The 23,936-nt window shown below is 36.0% G+C and overlaps 2 protein-coding genes across 3 annotated transcripts in view; one reads left to right on the top strand and one right to left on the bottom strand.

Moving 5' to 3' along the window:
• Positions 1-406: 406 nt before the first annotated feature.
• Positions 407-15,906, bottom strand: LOC135470212 (RNA exonuclease 1 homolog). Its single transcript, XM_064749024.1, has 15 exons — positions 15,729-15,906; positions 12,221-13,917; positions 11,798-11,875; positions 11,168-11,293; positions 10,455-10,589; positions 9,814-9,948; positions 9,153-9,402; positions 8,559-8,714; positions 6,833-6,946; positions 6,192-6,265; positions 5,568-5,681; positions 4,333-4,448; positions 3,789-3,927; positions 3,276-3,396; positions 407-2,395 (listed from the first exon to the last, which is right to left on the bottom strand). The coding sequence occupies exons 1-15, from the start codon at positions 15,838-15,840 to the stop codon at positions 2,298-2,300; spliced, it is 3,465 nt and encodes a 1,154-aa protein (XP_064605094.1). The 5' UTR covers positions 15,841-15,906; the 3' UTR covers positions 407-2,297.
• Positions 15,907-16,207: 301 nt separating this feature from the next.
• LOC135469905 (terminal uridylyltransferase 4-like) overlaps positions 16,208-23,936 on the top strand; it is a 34,727-nt gene continuing 26,998 nt past the window's right edge. For both annotated transcript variants that reach the window (XM_064748544.1, XM_064748543.1), the window contains exons 1-6: positions 16,208-16,311; positions 19,469-19,999; positions 20,289-20,389; positions 21,225-21,341; positions 23,202-23,379; positions 23,639-23,779. In XM_064748544.1, coding sequence (XP_064604614.1) covers positions 19,489-19,999; positions 20,289-20,389; positions 21,225-21,341; positions 23,202-23,379; positions 23,639-23,779 — 1,048 coding nt within the window. In that variant the 5' untranslated portion in view covers positions 16,208-16,311; positions 19,469-19,488. The remainder of the gene's footprint in view (positions 16,312-19,468; positions 20,000-20,288; positions 20,390-21,224; positions 21,342-23,201; positions 23,380-23,638; positions 23,780-23,936) is intronic.

Genomic DNA, 23,936 nt, shown 5'->3' with positions numbered 1-23,936 from the left:
CTGGACTTGTTTTGCATCTCTCACATGGTCACACCAGCCAACCAATCAACATTTAGTGCACGTTTTAATAAGCAACTTGCTAAAAGAACCTGGAAGATCAATACACCCAATTCCTGAATACTGATATCTGCAAAACCAGTCATTGCATTTGGCCCCAGTCAACAGCAGTCCACATCACACGCCTACATAATGGTACATATATTTATATATATGCCTATATATGCATGTACATTTTTATGATGTCAATTTAACTGCCTTGAATTTATGGGAATCTAAACAATCTGGTTCATTTAAACTACAAATAAAAACACACACGAAGATTGTGTGAAATGAAAGAGCTATTTTATTCTGTATAAACTCAGACTGAAATCATATATCAACTCGATTAGATGAAATATGATCATGGACGCATTGGTCAGTTGTGTGCAGTAATACTGTACAAACAACTCAGTTCCTCAGAACTTTTCACATTCACAAATAGGATTAAATAGAGAACATTATTCTGTTACACAAAGTTACACAGCATTAGTGAAGCTGGACTCAGAACTTTCAAAAACCAAAAGGCAATTGGCCTTTCTAAATAATACTGAGTAAGAGAAATCTTTCCTTAGTTTTGTACGTTTATCACCCAGATATTTTAGATAATTCATGTCAAAGTGTACATGACATGAATACAAACATGATGTACATGAAGTCTCACAACCTTGATTTTTATGTAAATTTGAGGTATCTGTCCGCAAAAGAGAACAGCACATTCAAACTCACCGATACAAATGCTGGCATCTGGCAGAACAAAGCATGCTCAGTACTGTTCTTAACATTTTTCAAATTAAACAATGAAAAGCAATCAAAGAAAAAAAAAAGAAATAAAGAAAAACACATATGTAATAATCTTTTAAGATTTGAGGGAGCCAACATTTCACAAATATATCTTATGAAGTATTGAAACCTTCAATTTACCCCTAATTGTTATGTCTTTCCACAAAATAGGTAAGCACTTTCAAATTCAAAAGTACAAGTGCCTGTATATGTTGAAAAAACAATGTTCCATCAAGTTCTAGAAAGCACTTTCATCTTTTTATCAACAGAAAATAATCGAAAACAAATTTTCAAGAATTGAGATAAAATGACCTAGACTGAATGAAAATGAAATAAGAATTCATTAGTTACAAATCGATGCCCTTTTGTGTCCCCAAAATATTATGTGTATTAATGTGTATTATTCAATGGAACAATTAAGTTTCCACATAGACACTTACAAAACAAATGTAACAAGATGTACTGTTACACTACTTTCAGATGATCAAAAATTCTTGTAAACGGCTGACCCTTTTATATATTTACGAAATAAACAAATAACACTTGTTTGCACTACAAATTTCATATGAGAAATATACAGGCACTACATCATAACAATATCAATACCAATAAAATTGCCTGGACTTCAGTTTTGTTGTATAATATTCAGAGATAAATAATGCCAAAAAACTGAGGTAAGCAAAATATCTCTGTTCTTACACAAGAATATTCATGCTGTACTGAGATGAATATAGTTGATGAAATACATTTTACCAAAAGTAATAATTTTTTGTTAGAGTCATATATTGAAACAGTGTATTTAGTACAATTCAGATTTCAGGAAATTGGCAAGCCAAAGGTAAGCTAGCATGTAAATGTACAAAGCTACTCAATGAAGAATAACGGAGCACATTTTCAGAGGATGACTTTGCAGTTAAAAGCAATTAAAATTAAAAAATAGCTATACTAATCTTAAGTTTGTAAGTTGCATGATATTTCTTTGTTTGTTTACAGATCTTCAGGGCCAGGAGTAGGATTTACATTGTACACTTCATACAGACATAATCAGTTCAGATTTATGCAAAGTTACAAACTGGCTTAGAGCCGGAAGTCACAAGATTTGAAGCTGTGTGCATTCTTTATTAGCTGAAAATATTCAGTTGATTATAAATAATAAACAACCAAAACCCCTTAGCTTCACATAAAAATCCAAATTTGACTGTAAGATGTTTGCCAAATTATGTCCTCCCTTTAGTCTTATACATTTACTTTGAATATAACAGGACTAATTTATGTCTCAATATTTTGCCCTATGACACAAGTTCAAAGTAACAGTGTCTTTTTCTTCTGCAAGAATGACTCTTCCTTCCTTTCTTCAGCACTGTTTCTGAAAATGCAGATCTATTTTGGCAAAACTCTGAATAGCTAGTATTCCCACATCCAATAATGAACAACAAAGCTCCAACAAAGAGCAAATGAACGCGAACTAAGTTGTCAAGCTAGTTTCTGCGCACTTGTCTTTTCGCATCTTCCTTCAACTTCAGCTGCATCAAGTGGAGACACGAGGCTGCATCTTCATGACTGTCATGGCCACCAACTGTGGTAAACAGAGAATTATATAAAATATTACCAATAGAAAAGCTACATACATATTAACTGTGATTCCCACTGAATAGTTCAATATAGTAGATTAATGTCAAGACCCCACACATGACAGCAAAAGCATGATTTGTCTGTCAATTCTTGGATTTGGATTCATAAGTGTGTTGGACAGTTAATCCAAAAATGTCAAGGTCTTTCCTAGAGCGTGCCTTTCCACATGGGCATTGAACAATCAAATACTGTTTAGACATCCAACAAGGACACAACTTCCAGTATTTTACTGACATTACTCTATGGTGTACGAATGAAAATTTGTGATTTGGGACAATACAAATCACCTTACTTGTTGCTTGTCACTAAATGTGGTCCATGACTACATGTGGCATGACAGTTTGTTTTCTAGCACACTTTAAAATTTTACAGCAGTGATCAATGTCACATGCTACTACTCAAATTACATTAGCCTAATGAATTGCTGTGGATAATAATATGCATAATTTTACTTTCACTGATTGTTAAGGTAGTTAATGTGCAGAATATATCATCCACTATTTGTGTGTTGTGTGAGCTATGTATTAACTCTTAACTATGTGAGAATAACTGAGCCAGTTGATTGGATTTGAATAGCTCAACAAAGTAATTAACAGATGTTTGCAGATGTTTGGCCAAAGTCTGAGATTAATTCTGCAAGTAGAAAGGAAACCGATTTGCATGACATGTACACCCATTTTTAGAAGTAACTAACTGGATACATTGGAGGAAAGCTGGACTTACAGGGTAGATTTTACTACTATAATAACATTTAACTTTAATACACATGTTTTAGATACAACATTACAACAACAGAAAAACATTGCTAAGTGACACATCCATACCATCATCCTGTATAATCTTCTGTAAGAACTCCGCCATGAGAGTCTTGAGAGCCCTTTTATAAGGTGGTCCTAGTCGGTGGGGGAAAACAACAGATGTATCCACGACAGTGCTGTGAATCAACTGTAAATCACAAGAAGATTTTCATGAAACATACACTGAATATATCAGATTAACAAAGCAATAGAAAAAGGACTTGAAAACATCAGCTCAAGAAGAAGAACATGTACACCCTGATATTAATATTCAGACTTGTGCAAATTTCATTCACTTACTGAAATATCACTATGAAACAAATTATTACAGCAAACAAATTGATCGATGGGCTAAGAAGTGCCAAGGCAAGTTATATCAAATTTAATTTTCTAAAACACTGTTTAGATAATGTTTATTTTAGAGTGGGATGATTTTAAGAGCTACATAAAAAATGAAAAGTAAATGAGCTGTTGCTAGACAACTTATTAATAAAATCCACAGGCTGCTGTATACTATAATATTTAAATAATCTGGCCTACCTTTGTAGCTATGAGGTCACTCTCTAAACTATGGCCCATTAATATCGTCTTATCAGTGAAGAGGCTGAGTAATACTGCCTGTACATCTCTCAGTGTCGTGGTCACACCCTTCATGTCTTCCTCTTTAATACCACTAAACCTGCACAGGATGCAACATTGGACGTGTTAATACAAAACTGTTCAAACACAGAAAATTAAAATGATGCAGATTCATGATGAATTTTTCATTATTTTTATTTTTTTTTTTTTTTTTCTATTCTTTAAACATATCTGGACCTGTACTGGGTAGTGTATGTGTGACATTTCAGACATCTTTGAAGTATGGGTGTACAAATGTATTATTAAGCATTATAACATTTTCACACAAATCCATGGTTTCCACATTTGGACAGTCTTTTGCCGTAAATTACATTACTGATCCTCTTAACTATTTTAACTAAAAAAAAAAACACAGACATTCTTGTTTTACAAAGCCTTTAAGCCAGAACCAACCCATAATATTACATTTGATTGGAATTAAAAGTTGCAAGAACATAAACTATACCTTGTATTGTAGTCTATCACAGGTTTGTCGGGTTTCACAAGTGACTCATAAATCACAGAGAGATCTGGGGCAATCACAGTGACACGGGCCAATTCACAGCCCCCGAATGTGTACACCTGGTGGAAAAAGTCGTGCAGTCCATCACTAGCTCACTCAAGAAATTAATGATCACAATGTTGGGATTTGTCTTACACATTTTTAAAATACTAGTATAAATCATGAACTTTAGACTGATTGACATTTAAGGTTTGCCATATCACATAGCAACATCACCCATAAAAGTAGTAAAGATTATTAACTTAGGCTTCTTTTGAAATCGTCTAGACTGTTATAAAAAGATTCTGGAATGAAACCAAAATACAAAACTTCTGTATCTTGCCATACAGATACCTTTCAATGTGAATTCTGTGGTTAAACTAATAACAATAATGCATGACAGGAAAAAAAAACAAACAAAAAAAAACACACTGCAATGGGGTGCAACTTCTGACATACAGTAAATCACCTAAAACGTCATGGAATTTTTAACCAACTGATTGCTCTGCTTTAAGACCAGTAGCACAAAAGTATTAATAGTTGGTTAACAAGCATTCTAGAAGCACTGCAAAAACAATACATCTCCCCTATGGTTTGAGCCATCAGATTAATACTACGTCAAAGCCCATAATTTTGCTGAAAATGGATGAAACGGTCAAATTCTCAAACTTGATCTGAGACTCATTATGGTGAAGCTAGGTATCAAGTTTCAATTCAACACAATGAATGGTCAAAATTTTGTCCAAATTGGGTGTAGGGGTCTGAATTTAAACTTTATCTGTATCTCGTGGTGCATGTACCAAGTTTTAATTCAATATGATAAATGTAAGTCTTCAAACTTTTCGCTTGTTATTTAAGTAAACTCTGAAGGCATTATTATGTGCAGACTGACAAAATTATACTTTTTGTGAAGCCCTGAAACTGACCAATCCAATCAATGTTGTTTTATCTCTAAAATGTACTTATAAAGGTCCATTAAGTGCACCGAAAGTTGCACTTTCAAATGCAAAAAGGTTGAGGAAATAAGGTAACCATTTTAAAAAAAATCCAACTAAATGAGTGGGATGGACTGACAGATGGAATGAAAAGCTATAGTGCCCCCTGGTTACCAGTACTAAGGGGACTAAAAATCATCTGAAGCTGTATGTGATATAGAAGCTACATGTGCATGAGGAGTAAAAGCCAATTAAGCTTCTCACCATTTCACAGTCCATGGCATATGTACCATAGTCTCCATCCACAGGAGGGGAGCAGGGTAGGGTCCTCATGAATCCAGACATGTTCATATACTTGTTGCTGTCATGAACATGCAGCTGAAATTAACAGTTAGAATGTAGCACTAGGCTGGCCCAGTCCGAAAAAACTTTGCAATGTCAACTTATGACCATCCACAGAAATGTTCCTGGATCATGTATGTACACATAAACAGAAAATGTATTTGGAAGGTGTTCTTCTCTGTGAATGGGATGGAATACTACTTGGAACGAGGGTTTATCTTGGAGAAGACCCATCAATTCAGAAAAACACATTGATGTAATTGCTTCAGCAATGCCAGTGGGGTGACAGCCTAACAAAGGGAGGTAACCAAAATGAACAGACAAATTGGCTACAGGATTTGGAAATATACGTCCCCATCATGACTGTCACTTTCCTATTAAAATGAAGTATTTTGTCAGTACGTGCCAACTGTATTTATCTGGCTAAACACAAACTGTCAACTACATGGCAACATGTTGCACCATGAAGATATAATCTTTTGACCCAAAAGAAATCTTTTGCATAATGAACGAGTTTGAAGCAAAAGAGTGAACTGTTTGACTTACAGGGCAGACTTGACAGCCTTTCACCTCCAGCTCACTAGAACAGCATGTATATCTGGTTTCTATAGCTCCAGCAACTGAAGACAGAAAAATTCAGTGATTATTATTATTGAACAGCATGTTCATAAAACTAACCACACACGCACCAACCCCAAGTTGAGACATCAGACTCCATCCCACCCACCATTTTGTTAACCACTGTCTTCACAATTACACGCTACTTAATTTTCTTACTGACTGCTGGGGTCTTAGGAATACTGTAGTTTAAAACCCTTTTTACACCCAAAGAAGAGAGCAGGGAAGTTTTTTCTTAGTTTTATATTGTAGATCACATTCTAAACTGAACATTAATAAAAAATATGTTTCACGCATCCCTTAATGATTCTTTTAGACCTACATACACATACCACTGCACTTGAAATACTTTAGCCTTGCTTGTTTGGTAATATTTCATGTTTTTAATTTACAAGTCACACCAGCTGTGTCAAGACATTTATGACTTGCTATAAAATAGTAGTACAGTACATATATTTGTCTTGATGGGTAGAACACAATAGAGCTGTATTATGATAATACTATAGTAATTGCAGAACCACCTACAGATGGTTAGAAGAAATTAAACCAAACAGACATAATGTACATACTTTTGCGTTTCCATGCTTTGCCCCAGTGGTATACACATTCCTCCTTCATAGCATACTTTCCATTTGGGTACACCTCAAATCTCTTCCCACAACGGATACATATTTTGTAGTTGCCTATGAATGGAATTAATGGAATTTCATGTTACCTATTTATTTATGTTTATACACAAGACATTAAACAAACATTAGATGTATTTTAATAACAAAGTGGCACCCTTTTTTAGCTTTAGTCTGTCAAAGGGAACTAAGTACAATGTTGCCATAGATGTTTTAAAATAAAACAAAACATCATGCATTTTTATGACCTAATGTAACAATTATTCCTGATTTTAACCATACAAAATCACAATCTGAAAACCAGTAGTGCACTATTAAAGGATGTAATTCAGACGTTTCACTATCACACTAAAACAACAAAAAATTAAAAAACACAGCAATGAATGTTCCTGTGATGACTATGTCATAACATCAGCATAAACATGTACACATGTAGGTATTCAGAGAGAAGAAAATTCATGACCTTTGCTGGACATCCATTAAAATTGGTAAAAACTTATGATTTTTTTCAGCATGACAAAATGACTGACAGTTATTAATGAAAATTCAGATTTTCTCATGAAGGTGACAACCCTGTAGACTGATTCTCCATTTGTACCGGCTACTGCAAACTGATTCACTATGTTGGAATTAGAATCAATGATTTTTCCAGGACTTTGCTGAGAGGTTTAATGCATGGAGGAAACTGAGCTGAAATCAGTTCCCTTTGTTATGCCTGTCGGAGCTGGATTCTAATGTGACCTCACTGGGCAAGGTTCACCTTCACTGAGATGAGCAATCTACTGTAAATGACCTTAAGTTTTGCCCTCAGACGCAGAAAGTGTATCCCATGATCCATTGCATTGACTGTGGTTCTTACTGACTGCACGCTGCACGAAAGCATCGGTGATGGTCAGGGGATTATATGGACAGTTCCCAAAGGTAAGAAACAAGATCATGCTTCCCTGAGCAGTCAGTCTATGCTCCTGCCATCAACCATTCATGTTTTCCTCAGTTTTAATCATATGATTAAATTTAGTACAGGAATTCAGTACATAAAGGCTTACTTCACTAAAGGTGCACCATGACTGTTTCATGATCGCCATTTCATGATGAAGGAGAATTCGGAAGAAAACTCTATGGAGATCGATGAGAGTGAACGTGACCACCCAGTACCCAGGAGGGTTCCCGGTTTCAAAACGTGGGAAAGGTATCTCTTCTGCAATAGCAGGATTGTTCCCATTGGTAGGAATTAAAATCTGCGTGTAGAATGACATACTTCATTCAAATTATACAGGGAGGTTGGTGACAGATATTTCTCAATGAGATGTATTCGTAGCTGAAATACATGAGTACATATATTTGTTGTTACTGAGGGCTCAGAACAGACAACCGTTCACAAAATAATGCTGCGATGTGATTTCCGTCGTTACCTTAACAGTCGTTCGCCGTTTCAAGGCCTGTAGTGGTATGACCATGGATTGAGACAGCGTTTGGAATTCACAGGTTTGAAACAGTCATTGCCTGACTTAATAATTTTTCAGTTTAATTCATGGATATAACTATAGTTGGGAGATCTGTACACCTTGCTGTCAGTGACATGCCCCCAGTTGGCATCGATTAGTGACTATGGCTGCTGTGCAGGGTAATGAAATGGGTGGGGTTCTAATCACCCACTAAGTGATGTTACCTTTGGATTTGGCTTTTGCTGGACTGTTTTGTCCTACATCACGTTCTTTGATAATTGGCGTGCCAGGGTTATCAGAGTCCCATCTTGGGAAGCCATTATCCACTAGTTGCTGCTCAGTCAACACATAGGGTTTCAGTCGTTTGTACAACTCAGCTCCTGAATAACATAACGGAATCAGTTGCTCATTAACCAAGATCAAACTTTCTCTTATAAACATACTACAGGTATCCCACAAGTGAGCTATTGGTAAACACAAGTATTCAGCCGTCTAAAATAATTGTAATCTACATGTATACCAGCTTGTTTGCAATTTACTTTCTCTGTTTGGTACTTTATATTAACTTTGCTACTTTATATATTGTTTGTTTTATTTGCTATATATTGATTCATTAATCATGTTGATATTTGGCCCTGAATGCTGCAAAAACATATAATTCCAATTTTCATTTTTCATACATACATGTACATATAAGTACCTTGGATAACACAATGCAGAAGATATGAAAATTACAAGTTTTGCCCTAGATGTCCGTCATCATTTCTAGCACTGAAAAGAGAAAATTAAGTTCTACAAAGTATAGCCACAACATTTACCTAGAAAGTCCTGGGTTTGGACTTTCGGGGCACCCTGTGATCTGTTGAGTGTATAGCTGATCTGTGTAGCCTTCAAACCTCCTAGCATGGTCTGATGGCTAAGAGTTGTTGTAGTATTAGTATTGTTTGACTTCTTGGAATTCTTGTTTGAAATTTCCACCCGCAGCTTCTTAATAGCATTCACGCTAACATTGAGGTAGATATTTTTTGAACTTGCTCTGGAATAGCAAGCCTTTTCTTCTTCCAATGCCTGCACGATAATAAAAGACTGGTGAAAACATAACTACATGTAGGCTCTTAAATCTTAGACATGTAAAGCATTGACTGCATTTATATACAATTTATATACATTTATGTACAAAATATACATCTCCCATCCTCACATGACAATCTTGTTTGTCATCTAGAAAGCACTCCTAGATCAAAAACCTCTGTCACATAAACATACAAATTTCCTAACTACAAATATTCTTCACTTCTGTCCTATCTGTCTATGGTACAGAATCCTGACCTGTGCATACAATTTCATTTGAATCTGTGCATAACTTTTCACATAAAGTTGCTTACAGACAATAACAGAGAGTCAGGAAAACACCAGAAACAAAAAACCTCATTGGCAAAGGTAATGAAGAGCTCGCTGTTTCAATACATGACTGCTTACCCTGTCATAGGCCTCCTTCTCTGTTTTACAGAGTTTCAGACATTCATCTATAATGAGATTCAGGTAACGCTGGCGAACATTGGTGGGAATTTTGCTCCCAAAGTCAGCTGGTACTGTGGGTCTTGGTAATAATGCCTGTAAGCAAAATTATTATGATTAATATGATACATGTATATTTTGGCAGCAAAATAAAGGTCATAAAACATTACTTCTGGTGTTGAAATTTTACCTTTCAACTCAGAATGAGGCAAAATAAGTATTAAACTTACTCAGAGGCGAATTTGCAAGTACTTAGGGCATATCTGTTTTTTCAACACAGTGATCTAAAATCATGGCAATCATGTTGATTGAAAAGTTGGTGTTTATTAACAGGGTATTCACTAATAAATCATAAAAACAATGGCAGATTATCATACCAAAGATAGTTAAGCTCAAATGAACCAAGAGCCTGTGCATACCAGCAATTTACACACAGACCTGCACCCTGTAATAAAAAACATACTAAAATTGAACAGAACAAAAGAATAAGAAACATTATTACTAGTTCCCCGACCCAATCATGTGATATTATGATGAACAGCAAAAATTAATATGGTCATTATGGATTCACTCTATCGTCCTGTATATATATATATACTGACCACCACAGGAGTATGTGCCTCTCTTTTCTCTGTCTTCGAGGCTGTACTTATAGTAAGTTTTTCTTTCTGTCGAGAAGCCAAGCTTGCCCCATGAGATACTCTAGACTTTGACAATGTCCCAGATGTGGATGGTTCCTAAAAGACAAAATCCAAAGAATTAATGATCATACCACTTCTCACTACTGAGCTAATTTTGGCTCAGCTGAAGGTAGGACACATGACGTTCAAAAGAAACCCATGATAGCAAGTCAAGATTTTTAGTTTTGATCTTAATTTTTATGGCTATTGTGGGAACCTGGCAGCTATGTCATGTGTATATATCCACAAATGAATTTAATCTTTTACTTGTATGTGTACACTCTTAAACTCACAGTAACTGATGATGACCATCTTTAGACTTACAAAGCATGTTTTTCTTTTTTGTAAATTATACAGCCAATATATTTATTTTATTTATTTATTTGACTGTTTTATGCCTACTCAAGAATATTTCACTTATACGACCGTGACCAGCATAAGGGTAGGAGAAAACCAGGCAGAGCCCAGGGGAAACCCACGACCATCCACAGGTTGCTGTCAGACCTTCCCATCAAGCCTATATAAGGAATTCTCTCAACGTATTTATGAAGAATTTAAGAAAGGAGACGGACCAAGACACCATTCAATTGAAATTCCAATACTTCAAACAGTTTATTCATAGCAAAAGCTTTCACCTGTTTTGACTGATTTGCTTTAACGGCTTCCAAAGCCCTCTTTTGCATCTGTACAAATCTGTTGTGCATCACCTGAGCCGGGCTTAATTTAGCCATGGGTCTTTCTTTGACTTTTTTTACAGAATTCTGTAAAACAAAAGTTTTCCCATCACAGTCAAGCAATAAACAATTTATAACACATTCATGTTGCTTAGTTTTATTCTGCTCAAAGAAAGTAGAAAATCTGCATTATTTCTTGACATGTTTCTAAAAATAATAGATGCTCCAAGCAATAATTACAATTTCTTCCCCAAAATAATATTGGAGCAAAATCTACATTTTCAAGTAAGATATTCAAAAATGATTCTGAAGTTTATATTACTTAAATACTTACAACAGTTGTTTGTTGCCAGTAAATAAAATTCCTTTCCTTTGTTAAAACAGTCAATAATTAACACACTTTGCTGAATTATTGACCACAAAAATATGCATGAAGGAGGAACAATCCTTACCAATGTTTCAAATTCATTTGATTACAAGTACAGTTGCTTAACATCACGTAAAGGTAAACGGATACATGTACATATACCAAATGAGAAAAATGTATATTAATGGCAAATAAAAAAATGGAAAATATAATATTACACTTACAGATTCAAGCTTATGTGCAACTCTTTTCTTCCCCAATTTAACTGAAGTGTCATCATCTTCCATGCCTTTGTGAGATGACTACAACATTGGAGATAAAGAGGATTGGTTACTCTGTAAAATGACATACTTTTGTATTTTTCAGCTGAAAAATTTATAATATGGAAATGTTATTAGAGGGATTAACAATATTCTTTAGAAGAAGTTAAAAAAAAAAATTAAACGTTAGGCTGTGGGATGAATTCTAGGCATTTAGATTGATTTTAGAACGTAAAAGTTTAGCTTTGAGCTACTTAGAAACATGAACATATTTCCCTGTGATATAACCCAGAAAGCTGTTCAGAATGTATCCAGTTTGGGTTTTAAAAATGTGACTGGAAGGGCAAATGCATCAACTCCTTTGTTGCATAACATTTCAATTTTTACCTTTCCTACATTCGGTAGTTTCAACTTTGCTCCACTTTCATGGAATATCCGCAAACATTCTTCGTATGTATCTGCATCTTCTTCTATGTCTGACAAGTCATACTGTATTTCAATGTCACTATCCAAATTATCTCCCCTGAATGTATCATCACTATCTCGATCTTCACCGGCGACCATGTTTGACACTGTCACAGCATTGTCATCACTGACATCACTATCAGCTCCGAACAAGTCTAAATTCACATCAATAAGTTGCTTCTGTCCTGTGTGGACACTGCCATTTGTTTTTTCAGGCCCTTGTGAACTAAAACCACCTGACTGACTGAGGCCTTTTCCATGATCATTAGATGTCGCGTTGTCCTTCCCATCGTCATGCTTACTACTGTGGGCTGATCCAGACTTCTCTGAACTGAAGTGCCGAGATTTGTCATTATTTCGATGATTCTTACTGTGATGTTTATGATTCTTGCTAGAGTCAGATCTGTGCGAATTTGTTGACGAACTGGTTTTGTCCTTTGATGACGATGATGATTTGTGACCATTTGATGACTTACTTTCCTTATCTTTATGAGCATGACCATGAGACTTTGAGACATGACTCTCAGAATTTCGCTTCTCCCTTCTATGACCAGAATTTGTATCTTTACTAGTTTGCCTCTCGGATCTATTTCCATCCATTCTGCTATCTGTCGAGGCTCGGCATTCCCTATTTGTGCCATTTCTACCTTCTTTTTCACTATGTTTCTCCTTTTTTGTTCCTGAACTTGTGTCAGATTTTACTGAGTTTGTTCTAGCATTGTTTGATTTTAAGCCCTTATCTTTCTTTTTCAATTCAAAATGATGATTTCCTGAGGAAGATGCAGTACATGTATCAGCAGGATTAAGCAATAACTTAATATAGTCATTCATGCTGAGACGACTTTCGGGTATCTTATTCTCATCCTCCTTGGTATTGTCTCCATTTTCTTGAAAACGAACGTCAATGAGGGTAGCATCAACATTACCTATGGGATACTTTGCAGTTGCCATCGAGGTGGGAACATACTCTGGGAGATTCTCAACAGGTTCTAGCTGGTACTCCTCCTCACTAAACTCGCCTTCAATATCTGTGTGATTTCTTTTTGTTGGAATGTACTCAATGCTGTCCAAGTCAGAACTAATTGTTCGCTTTCTACATTTTACTCCCTCTTCACCTGGTTTGTCCTGAGTAGAAAAGTTACTCTCTGGGTCATATTCCATACCCTCTGCAGACTTTCCCTTCAACCTATGACTTGGCTTACGTCGCATTTGCTGCAACTGTACAATAGGCGTAGGGTTATACTCCAGCATAGCTCCTCCTTTTGCTTGAGTAAGTACAATTTTTTCAGCCTCTTTTTTGACTTCCAATGCACTGATAGGTGTTGGGGTGTATTTCACATTTGGTACTTTCCCAGGATCACCAACTACAGGCTCATATTGCTGGGCAGGCCAGTACTTTCCATATGGACCAATTTTACTTCCATCTGTTCCAGCATTGTTTTCCTCCTCACTGTTGTTTGGTGGTGCATCTTCACTTTCTGTTTTGGGGTCTTTCTCTGCCTTTTGAGGTTCCCATTCATCACTGGGTTTGAAGTTGCTACTGGGCCCTCCGTAAATGGCAGGAACATTGTTTTCTAATGCTTCTTTGCTCACAGATCTTGAGAGTGATGTCACAGAATCTGAAAGATTAATCATATAATTTCTGTGCATGCTTTAATTCATCCTTGTAAATGTTACCACAAGATATATTTCCACCTTCACTCAGGTCAATTTAATGAAATGTTCATATCACCACACTGTACTGACATTTGTCAGCCAGATGAGTTTCTAGAGGTTTTATCCAAGAGATATTTAAGAGCAATTTGTTCAAAAAATGCCAACTTTCAATAGTTTTTCAAAGATATTGCAAATGTGTTCAATTATACAACATTTCATGTATTGCTACTCCTAACAGTGATCTCATGCTTGTGTGGCCATTTCTGCAGTCTAATATTTGTTAAAACCACTTGTCTGCCACTAATATGATATTAATATCTGCATGTCACAAAAGGGATAGTTTGTCAGTATCATGTCAAAGGTTGATGGTTTCCTATTAGCACTCTGGTTTCAAATTGCCGTTGTACAAGGGAATTATTCTTGAGACTGGTATTAAACAACTAACAAATAAACAAAATAAATGAAAATGAATCCCTTACACCCTGTCCATGAAATCTCATCAGAACAACAATACAGTTGTGTGACGTAATTAACAAACTTGGAATATAGTAAACTATGGTAACTTCGTCAACAGCCTTAATGTTATGAAGATAATGGAGAAAACCCCTCAAAAAATGGAGCTAAAACCATGATTAGGAATATCAGCCATCTTTTACATGTGCATTAAACCAACCTTTTCATAAAACATTATTGTAGAGGGCTTGACTTGTTTAGTTACCACACAGTATCAAAAAAGGCCCCATGGCTATCACGCCAGTTCTAGGAACTAACACAAATTCTTGAAGACCTGCCCTGTTGCAAAACGGAAACCAAGTTTGGGATTTCCTGTTTTTGGTCACTTGCCAGTGACAATCTATGAACTGAGTACCATCATACATGACTGATTCTCCTTGATGAAGGAGAGCTTTTGTGTGTGAATGTAAACAATATTGGATCTTCATTGTGGACATATTTGTGATGGGTTCTTTCTTATTAAGGTCATGGAACTGGTAATTTAAGCAGTTATTTAGTTGTTCTTGGCAGAATTAATCAAGTCTACAACTTTCAGCGTCAAATAACAACCACCACTCCCACAGTACACACAAGCAATACTGTAAGCGGAATAAATGTTACTTGACATGATACTGACAAACACATTTGTGGAACTCAAGAGGCAGTCAAACCAATAAGCCAAATCAGCATTTCAGGAGTCTTTTGAGTTAACGCAGGTTTAGATGAGACAGATGGGAGTTCTCGCAACTAACACAGTTAAAAGATGTGACTTTACAGAAGCTGCAGATGGCACCATTGAGTAGAGATGACCAACTATGTGATATGTATATTGAATATTCACACCTTTTAGCCCTGTTAGTTTGCAAAAGCCCCCACTCCAGCTCATGCAAACTTGCAGTAATTTGTGAGATCCCTAAAATAAATTCATTTTGACTAGAGTTAGGTTTGTTGGTGAAAATTGTAATCGTGAGGTTGCTGTAACCTGGGAGAGTGAGGTCAGTTCATTGAAGAGCCTGCTTTTCACAATGAGCATCTAAAAAGCAGGTCAGCAACCAACAAATGCAGCCACCTTGTCTTTGCAATAGCCTTACATCGACTCTAGACTAAAGATACCGGTACAGTAAATCTAATATAAACCTAGCCTGCTCATGGGTGGTCTGATTGACCTATATCGTCCATATTTATGAAGTTACCGTGGGTCCGAATCGTATTTACCACTTTCTGCAAGAAAGAGGCAGTCTTGACTAACACAGGTTGACAGGGAAAAACAAGACGAACAAACCTTTCTCTGGTATCGGTTTAGAATGTCTGAAGTGGCAGTAAGCCCGTTCACACAAGCCATTCGCAAAATACGGACAATTAAGGCCTCTGAAATACCCAGAAGAAGTAAACATTTTGAACAAATTTCAGAACGATGGTTTGGGAAGTCTAACTGACGTTATTTTTTCTCGCTAACAGAAAACCTTTCACAACCCACAGACACAATCAACCATCTTAAATTTTTGACAATGTGGGGCTGAATAAAAAAAAACAGAACGAGATTCTTGAACCTCAAATCTGACGTAAATTCCGAAAAGGATAATTATAATCGAATGGCTTCAACAAAATGAGTAACTTAGGCTATTGTTTTAATGGGAAAAAAGGATTACAGAGTGTGGAAATTGAATCTGGTGATTTTTAGAGAATTCCTGGCTGTAATTGCTTTATCCGTTTTCAACTTTTCACTACAACGTCATTTTAAATTTAACCTTCCTGTGATACAAGTTGAAAATGGCGCCCACCTTGCGAGTCATTTGTGTTTTCACTTTTACTTTGCTTCAATAAGTTATTGTTATTCAAGAACTTATCCAGACTTCGAACGGGTGGTAAGATTCAGTATTGTATGTTCGAATAGGGTATTTATTTGTTGTGTGAAATTAATGGGAAAAGAACCTAAACGGTTTGGTTAAATGGCTCCATTCACGTGGGACTGGGAGACGGGAGGGGGAGGGGGAAGGGGAGTGGAGCGCCTTCTTCCATTCTCACAGCTAAACTTGTCTGAACTGAGTGGAAACTTGTCATATTAAGCTTTTACTTTAATCCAGCTGGCCTTCACGCTAATACATGCTGGAGATATCACAATATCGTACTACATGTACGCCGTCTTAAACAGTTACACACCAGTCTCATGCCTGTCAGTCAACAGGATGGTGAGTGAGACGAATAAAAGGGCGTAATCGTGACCGTAAACTTGACACTATAAGTAGACATTTTTCTTGCACAATATCCGATTGCACAATATCACCAGTGTATGCTTGCACTGTGCTTTACTTTATTTACAGAAGTGGCACAGTTGCTGTCATCCTTTTTTTTCTGTCAGAATTGTGCCGTACTTGTAGAAAAATGTTATTCATGAAAAGACTACCAGTGTCGGTTTAAGGTGTAATGGCAATGATTTTCTCCCAATCAATAAATTCACATAAGGCCCCTTTCACACTTTTAGTAAGCCCTAAAGTGTTTCTAAAACTTTACCCACCTTTGCAATTCCTGAAGTTGGTGCTGTAATGGTATTTAAGTAAAAGATAGTGTGGTTCACTTCAGTGATGCTACAATCTGCTTTAGCCATGTATAAGTTATATACCTGTAAACAAACAAGTCATTTGTAAAGCTGACGGAAAATTTATGCCCAGCCTGACGCCTACTCACTTAAAATTCACACTTCACAGATTCAGATATACTTATTAATACAATAAAACTGGGTCATCCTACAAGGCAATTTTTTTTTGCTTGTACAAGTGTATATTGCAAATTTCCAGAAATCAGCTTTATTAAGTATGTGTGTGTTGAGGACATGGTATTTCACAAGCAATTTGCTCTAGACCAGAATTCGCTTGCATCAAACATGTCAGATACCACTGGCAATTCCAGTGGATTTGTTGGTCCAGCGAGTCTTTGGTTTTTACCTTATAGACCTTTCCGAACTGTCAATCGAGAACATGCAATTGACCAGTCATAAGCAGTATTGTCGCAAATAGGTCAACGGAATGCTCCACATGTTGGTTACAAATGTTAATCTTTCTGTGACGTCATGACATCTCTATTGCTTTCACTGGGAGTGGAATGAAAAGTAACGTTGCAAAGAGGAAGGGGTGGTGGGACATCGGATGTGTTGGATCCATCCATCCTCTAATTTCATTTGAAATTTTGGTAAAAAAACATTTGAAATTTTTTAAAAAACACCTTCAAATGATTTTATGCCTATGTCCTTTTCACAGACTAGATCTAACAGTTAGTGCATCAGCATATACCAGTTATTGTGACAACCAAAGCTGACAAATGAAACAGCATAAAATTATGTTGACATGTGCCATTTTGTTTGTTAAACCGTATTTGATTTATTTGGTCACAACAATGTATATTTATAACCACAACTGATGGAAAATTCCACCTAGTGTGATTGCTGTTAGGCTGCATATATGACAAGCATATCTTGTCAGTATAAAAAAGTCTATCCCTGCGAGCGAATACATTCGCCTAATGCCATCATATTTTTCCTGCACTCTGTGAAGCTTAGAGATTCAGGCAGTTTCTCTGTGCATTGATGAATTCTTTGATGAATAGTAGATTGGCTGTCAAACTTGCTTCTAACTTAGATATCAGCCTTTATCAGTTTCAGTACAAGTTCCCATTTAGCTTTAAAATTTATAGAAAATATTGCACATTGAAGGTTGAATATCATAAATATTGCTCAAGTGAGAGGTGCAAATAGTTATTTATTTATTTTTTTGATTGATTGTTGTTTTACACTGTACTCAAGAATATTTCACTTATACGACGGCGGCCAGCATTGTGGTGGGAGGAAACTTAGAGGGAGAGGGAAAATCCATGAACATCCATAGGTTGCTGGCAAACCTTCCCACTTATGGCCGGAGAGGAAGCCAGCATGAACTGGACTTGAACTCATAGCAACCACATTGGCGAGAAGCTCCTGGGTCATTGCGCCATGCTGGCGTGCTAACCACCTTTGCCATGGAGGCCCTCAGGAAATAGTTATTATTGCCACATTTAATAAGAGCATGGGGCCTCAGTTGGAAGGTCTGCCAGCAGTCTGTGGATGGTCATGGGTTTCCTCCCGCCATAATGCTGCTATAAATGATTATATTCTTGAATAGGGTGTAAAACACAAATCAGATAAATAAATAAAGAATAAGAGCAGTATTTAGGGTATTCAACCTTTAGTAGGCAAAATTCTGTTTTATGTATACTTTGACCAAATGATGATTTTGTGTATTTGAAGGTTTTACTTTATGTTGAATGCCAATCATCCTAGAACATCACACAAACAAGATTTCATTTAATTCCATTCATACAATAAATTTGTTGCATTAGAGCCATATAATATGTTAAATCTCAATATCACAGAATAGTTTTGAAGTTCCATCTGAGTATTTAAAATAAAATTGGGATATTGGGTTTGGTTACATAATTTAGATAGACTAAGATGTTCAGTGGACTGATTCTTACAAGTGAAATCTATACCTAAATTATTGGGGCCTCGTTTGACTTTTCCTTTTGTGATAGAAAGAAAAGAAACATTTTAATATGAATTCAGGCCCACACTGTGTCAAATGTTTAAAGCAGTTGCTGTATTGCTCAGAAGCTGTCATGCTTTGACTGGAGCTTTAAGCCATGGCAGATATCTGCTGAAGGGCAGTGATTTGCTTTGGACTTTAGTTTCTTCCACTCTTTAAGCTGACACTGTTAGGCCTGTCAGATAATAAAGTGAAAAGTTCATGTGTAGGATGCTACAAACCAGTGAAGTAATGAAAGAAATTTTATTTGAATTCAACCCCCTTTTCCCATAAAAAAGATAGACTCCTGCAGAATGTTCATTTACTAAAGTTCTATAATTTTTCTTTAATTATTTTGTTTTTCCTTTAAGCATTACTCTTTAGGTTACCAATGTAGGACATTTTATTTCATATTTACTATATTTACTTTAAAAGTTGATTAGCTAGTGTACATGCAACTTGTTTTCTTTAGGGAACTTAAAGTTGGCAGAGATGGCAGAGCACTTGAATGCTGCAGATATTGAGATCCATCTGAAGGCAATGTTACAATTGGCTGGTGGGCCTCAAGGTGAAGGGGATAGGAATGGAGCTGTGGCAGAGACAGAACGTAAATCAGAGTTCAAGAAACAGCGGAGACCTCGGAAAAAGAAGAAATCTGCTGAAACAGAGGAAGCAACTGAAGGGGAATCCAAAAAGTCTTTGCCAAAGACGAGAAATCAAGGAAACAGTGCCCCATCTGCATCAAGATTAGATAAAGGCAATAACCAAGTGCAACAGAAAAGCAGTAAGTCAAAAAAGTCAGAATTAAAAGGGCAAGGAAAAGTCAGTGTTGATGGGGTGGAGGATGGATCACAGTTAAGCAACCTTCATGACCACGAAGCCTTTCTGGCAAATGAGCAAGTCAGTCCTGTCGCAATGGATCAGAACACCAACCAGAACAGCCTTGGTTACGACAATGGCAGACGACTCAGACATGAAAACAGGCCACCAAAAGGGTCCAGAGGTAAATTGACATACATTTTAACAAATGCCAAACAAGGATAACTGAAATTGCCCAACATGTGTAGTGTTACATGTTTTCTTGAAAAACCAAGAGCTATATGGAATGTACAGTTTGCATAAAACTGTATACAAAATACTAGTGTCTGATATTGTATATTTAAAAGATAAACAATTACAAATTGACATTTCGTCTGAGAGAAGCAAACATTATTGATATTTGCTTTTGTGGAATATTCTTGAATCATTACTTTTATGAAGTGAAGTTCAGTAGTAGGACATTTTTTATCCAGGTGGTGGTTCACCTGATGGTAAAGTTGGTGACAGACCCTCACTTCAGACTGATCAAGTTCTGGAAGATCTTGGAGTGTCCGGAATTTTCCCTCTGAAAAAGGTTTGTTAAACAATACAAATGGAAAAGAAATTGCAGGATAAGCCTGATATTCTGCGTTTCCACTTAACATAACTTTTTTACGTTCATTCAAACCAGAATTTACACAGTTAGTTTTGTCTCCAAAACAAAATTAAGAACAAGCATAAATTGAATGCAGATTGCTCTTTCATATGCGAAAAAGAAGGAATAAAGGTATGTGTACTTAAATAAGCAGCCCGTGGAATTTGGTTATAGCTTTTGTTGGGATTTTTCTGCAATGTTTTGTTATGTTAATTACTCCATTACCGCAGTAATTCTGATTATAATATTTCATGTATGTGACTTGTTTCTGTTATATACACCCGAAACTATATTTTTTTCACAAAGACACTTGTTACAACTGAAGTTGAGTTCCAAGCTTTTTCATCCAGTTTTGACAAAATTAGAACTTGAAGAGGCTATGCTGAACATTTGAGGTAAAAGTATCCATGTTCACTGAGCAAATCATTTTTTCTCTAGTTGCCAAGAATGGCCTTTCAGAAAGATTTTGAAGTAGACTTATATATGTTCTGTTTATGGTGGTAAAATTCTTAAGTTTGAAATAGTGATAATTAACCGACATTTTAAATTTTACTAACTTTATGACTAATTTTAAATGGTAACACATACACAGATAAAGCCAATATTTTGCAAAAGGTAATTACTTGGGCTATTTTAAAATAATAGCAATAATTCATTTGAACAGGCATTGATGGATTTTTTGCCAAAAATCTCCAGTATAGCCTCTTTAAACCGATAGGGAGCAATAATTGTCAGAGACATGTTTAACTTAGCTTTTCAAATTTTTGTTTTGTAGAAATCTATACGCTTTCCTAGAGCAAATTTCTTCTGTCGACTTTGTGAATTCCATTGTGACAGGATACAAGACTGTAAGGAACACATGAAGGATCGGCGTCATATCAGAAGGCTTGAGGTATTTCTTCAGTATTTGATTTAACCCTAACTTGTAGAATAATGCCTCCATGCCTATCAAAAATTAGATTGGAAGTTGGGGTGTGTTCAGTTTAATATTTTCAGTTTTTTTCGCTGAATGATGCATGAAAGAAGTACAGGTGATACCGTTTTGCAAAAGGGGCACTCTTGAGGAGGGATAATAGCTTTAAAGAGCCCTATTATCTACTTGTGTCTTTAATGATGAATGTGATAAATAAATATTCAGAAGACATTTAGCAGTAAAAATAACCAACTCAACACTGAGCTGTGCATGTGTATACTGTAATCCTTCTATTTTTCAGGACATATTAATTGTAAGATTTTAAAACAGAAAATTGCAATTTTAGGTTCAGAAATGTAAAGACATATTTATATTGTTCCTTGGATGTACTAACCATGTGGGAAAAAAGTATTTATCCCTGTTACAATTACAGTGTATACTTGTTAAAAAGAGCAGACAAGATGTCTCAAAAAATAGAAGAATTGCAAAGTGTGTGTTCACAGCGCATGTTTTTTGCTTAAGGGCATTATCCTAAATGGACAAACAAATAATTTATAACTACTGATCATTACCTTGGCTTTATTAAGAGCCTTGAAAAAATAACTAATAAAAACAGCTTTACTTCTGATTTTAAATTACAGACATTAGTTACAGATTCTAGTTGTAGTAAATAAGATACCTTTGGCTTGAAATTGTCAATAAAACATTATGCCTGATTGCTATATGTCTGTATGCATCCATATTGCATACTTCATACAACCTTGAGAAAGTTGCTGTCGTATAAGTGAAATATTCTTGAGCACGGCATAAAACAACAATCAAATAAATAAAATAAATAAATATAATTCCAGAGGGGCAGTTTGACCTTTAGAATTTCTTTTGCAAACAGTGTATAAGAGTGGAAAATATTTAATAAAATATATGAAAACTCATATTTCTAGACTTGTTATTGTTTAATAAAAACACTATGTAAAGTTAATAAACATTGTGAAAATGTCGAGTATGCCTAGTTTTTTGCCGATTCAAACCCATGACGAAAACACAAATGGCAGAAGGAGAAAAATGAAAATATGATCCATTGCAGTAAAATTTCCTGTTTCACAAAACTGGATATTCCAGTATTATTTTCGTATCAGGTCTGTGACTTGAAAACAACAAGAAATTATAAGTATGAGTGTTTTCGCAATGAAAAAGTGAATCAAAACAAACAGATAACCAGCACTGGCCAAAATGGGTACAATCAATCTTTCAGCAGTTGAGCTTTAACAACTCAACAAATCACCAATGCTCTAACTTGCCTCATCTAATCATTTGTGGTAATCTGTAGTCTGTGCTAGTTTTGATTTTAAACTAACAGTGAGCACATGAGCGTTTTATCATCTCACTTGAGGACCAATTTGACGGACTTGACTGACCTCGTGGAAAAATGAAAGCATTGAAAAAGAGGCTGTGATGGGTGCATTTTTAACAGGTTTACCCATTGATCCAGTTGAGGCGTTTGTCCAGGGAGCGTTGCCGTTCTAATTATATCTATCAAACAGATATGGTGGATACCTTTGACACCTAACTGCCAATCATGAATTGATTTGGTAATAAATTTATGGGGCCAGAAGACAGAAAATAAGCTGTGACAGCTTAAAGAGGTATCAGTAAACTACATCTACAGATATTTACAGGATACGTGTTGAGAGGGGCGGGGCACTGCACCCCTCTGCTTTGTGCAAGCGAGGGGTCCATACAGTGCCCTGTTTGTGCACTGATCTGTATTTTAAAGTACCTAAATAAATGCCATGTTAGAGTTTACTTGTTGTTCAGCATTTTCTAATTCATGGTTTCCAGATTTCCAAGGGAGATAAACAGCTGAAAGACATCCCTACTCCCTCATCTTCACACTTAGCTGCGCTGACACATACTGTTACACAGCTGTCGGAGAAGTATGGATTGTCAGAGAGTGAAATGCACCAACGCCAAGTGGTTGTGGCAGCACTACAAGAGAACCTTCAGTTGTTAATACCAAGTAAGTATGGTCAGATTTACATGTAGAAACCACAAAGTTGTTATTGATAGTTCACAGTTTCTCATGGGGACTAAGGAATGTGACCAAGAAAAACATGAATGTCATTCCTTTAACATTTATAATAATGTTCTGTTAATTTTTTGTCTCCAATTTCATTTTCCTGGTGAAATTTGAATTTCTGCCATCTAATTAAACACAGCTGCTGTCTGCTAGACCTTTCCAGTTCAGTGAAGTTCATGGCATTTTACATTTGTTTCAGATTTAACATTGCAGTTATATGGGTCATCTGTGACTGGATTTGCCCTGAAGACAAGTGATGCCAATGTTGACATTATCCTTCCTAAAGGGGAAAGTGCTTCCCAAGCCCTCGTGATAATTTACAAATCCCTCAAAGAAGAAGGTATATTATCTGTAGCAGAATATGTACAATTATTTGTTTCAGCTGCCGTATTATGAGTGTATTAAGTTTTTTGTAGTTACAGTTTACAGCAGCAAAATTCATAGAGATAAATACAAACACCTAAGTATGTCTTGGGGCATCAGTTTGGTCATATCTG

This window comes from Liolophura sinensis, chromosome 7, assembly GCF_032854445.1.
Source record: "Liolophura sinensis isolate JHLJ2023 chromosome 7, CUHK_Ljap_v2, whole genome shotgun sequence".
NCBI classification, from domain to species: domain Eukaryota; kingdom Metazoa; phylum Mollusca; class Polyplacophora; order Chitonida; family Chitonidae; genus Liolophura; species Liolophura sinensis.
This window is presented reverse-complemented; position numbering and strand designations above follow the sequence as displayed.

What these genes read in the sequence shown, in the direction of transcription:
- LOC135470212 (XM_064749024.1), bottom strand. Translation starts at nt 15,840, where the DNA reads ATGTTTACTTCTTCTGGGTATTTCAGAGGCCTTAATTGTCCGTATTTT. An exon ending in AGGCACATACTCCTGTGGTG is followed by an intron (nt 9,949 to 10,454) that starts GTCAGTATATAT and finishes TTTTGCTTACAG; the next exon opens with GCATTATTACCAAGACCCAC. An exon ending in AAGGCTGTCAAGTCTGCCCT is followed by an intron (nt 5,682 to 6,191) that starts GTAAGTCAAACA and finishes TGTTAATTTCAG; the next exon opens with CTGCATGTTCATGACAGCAA.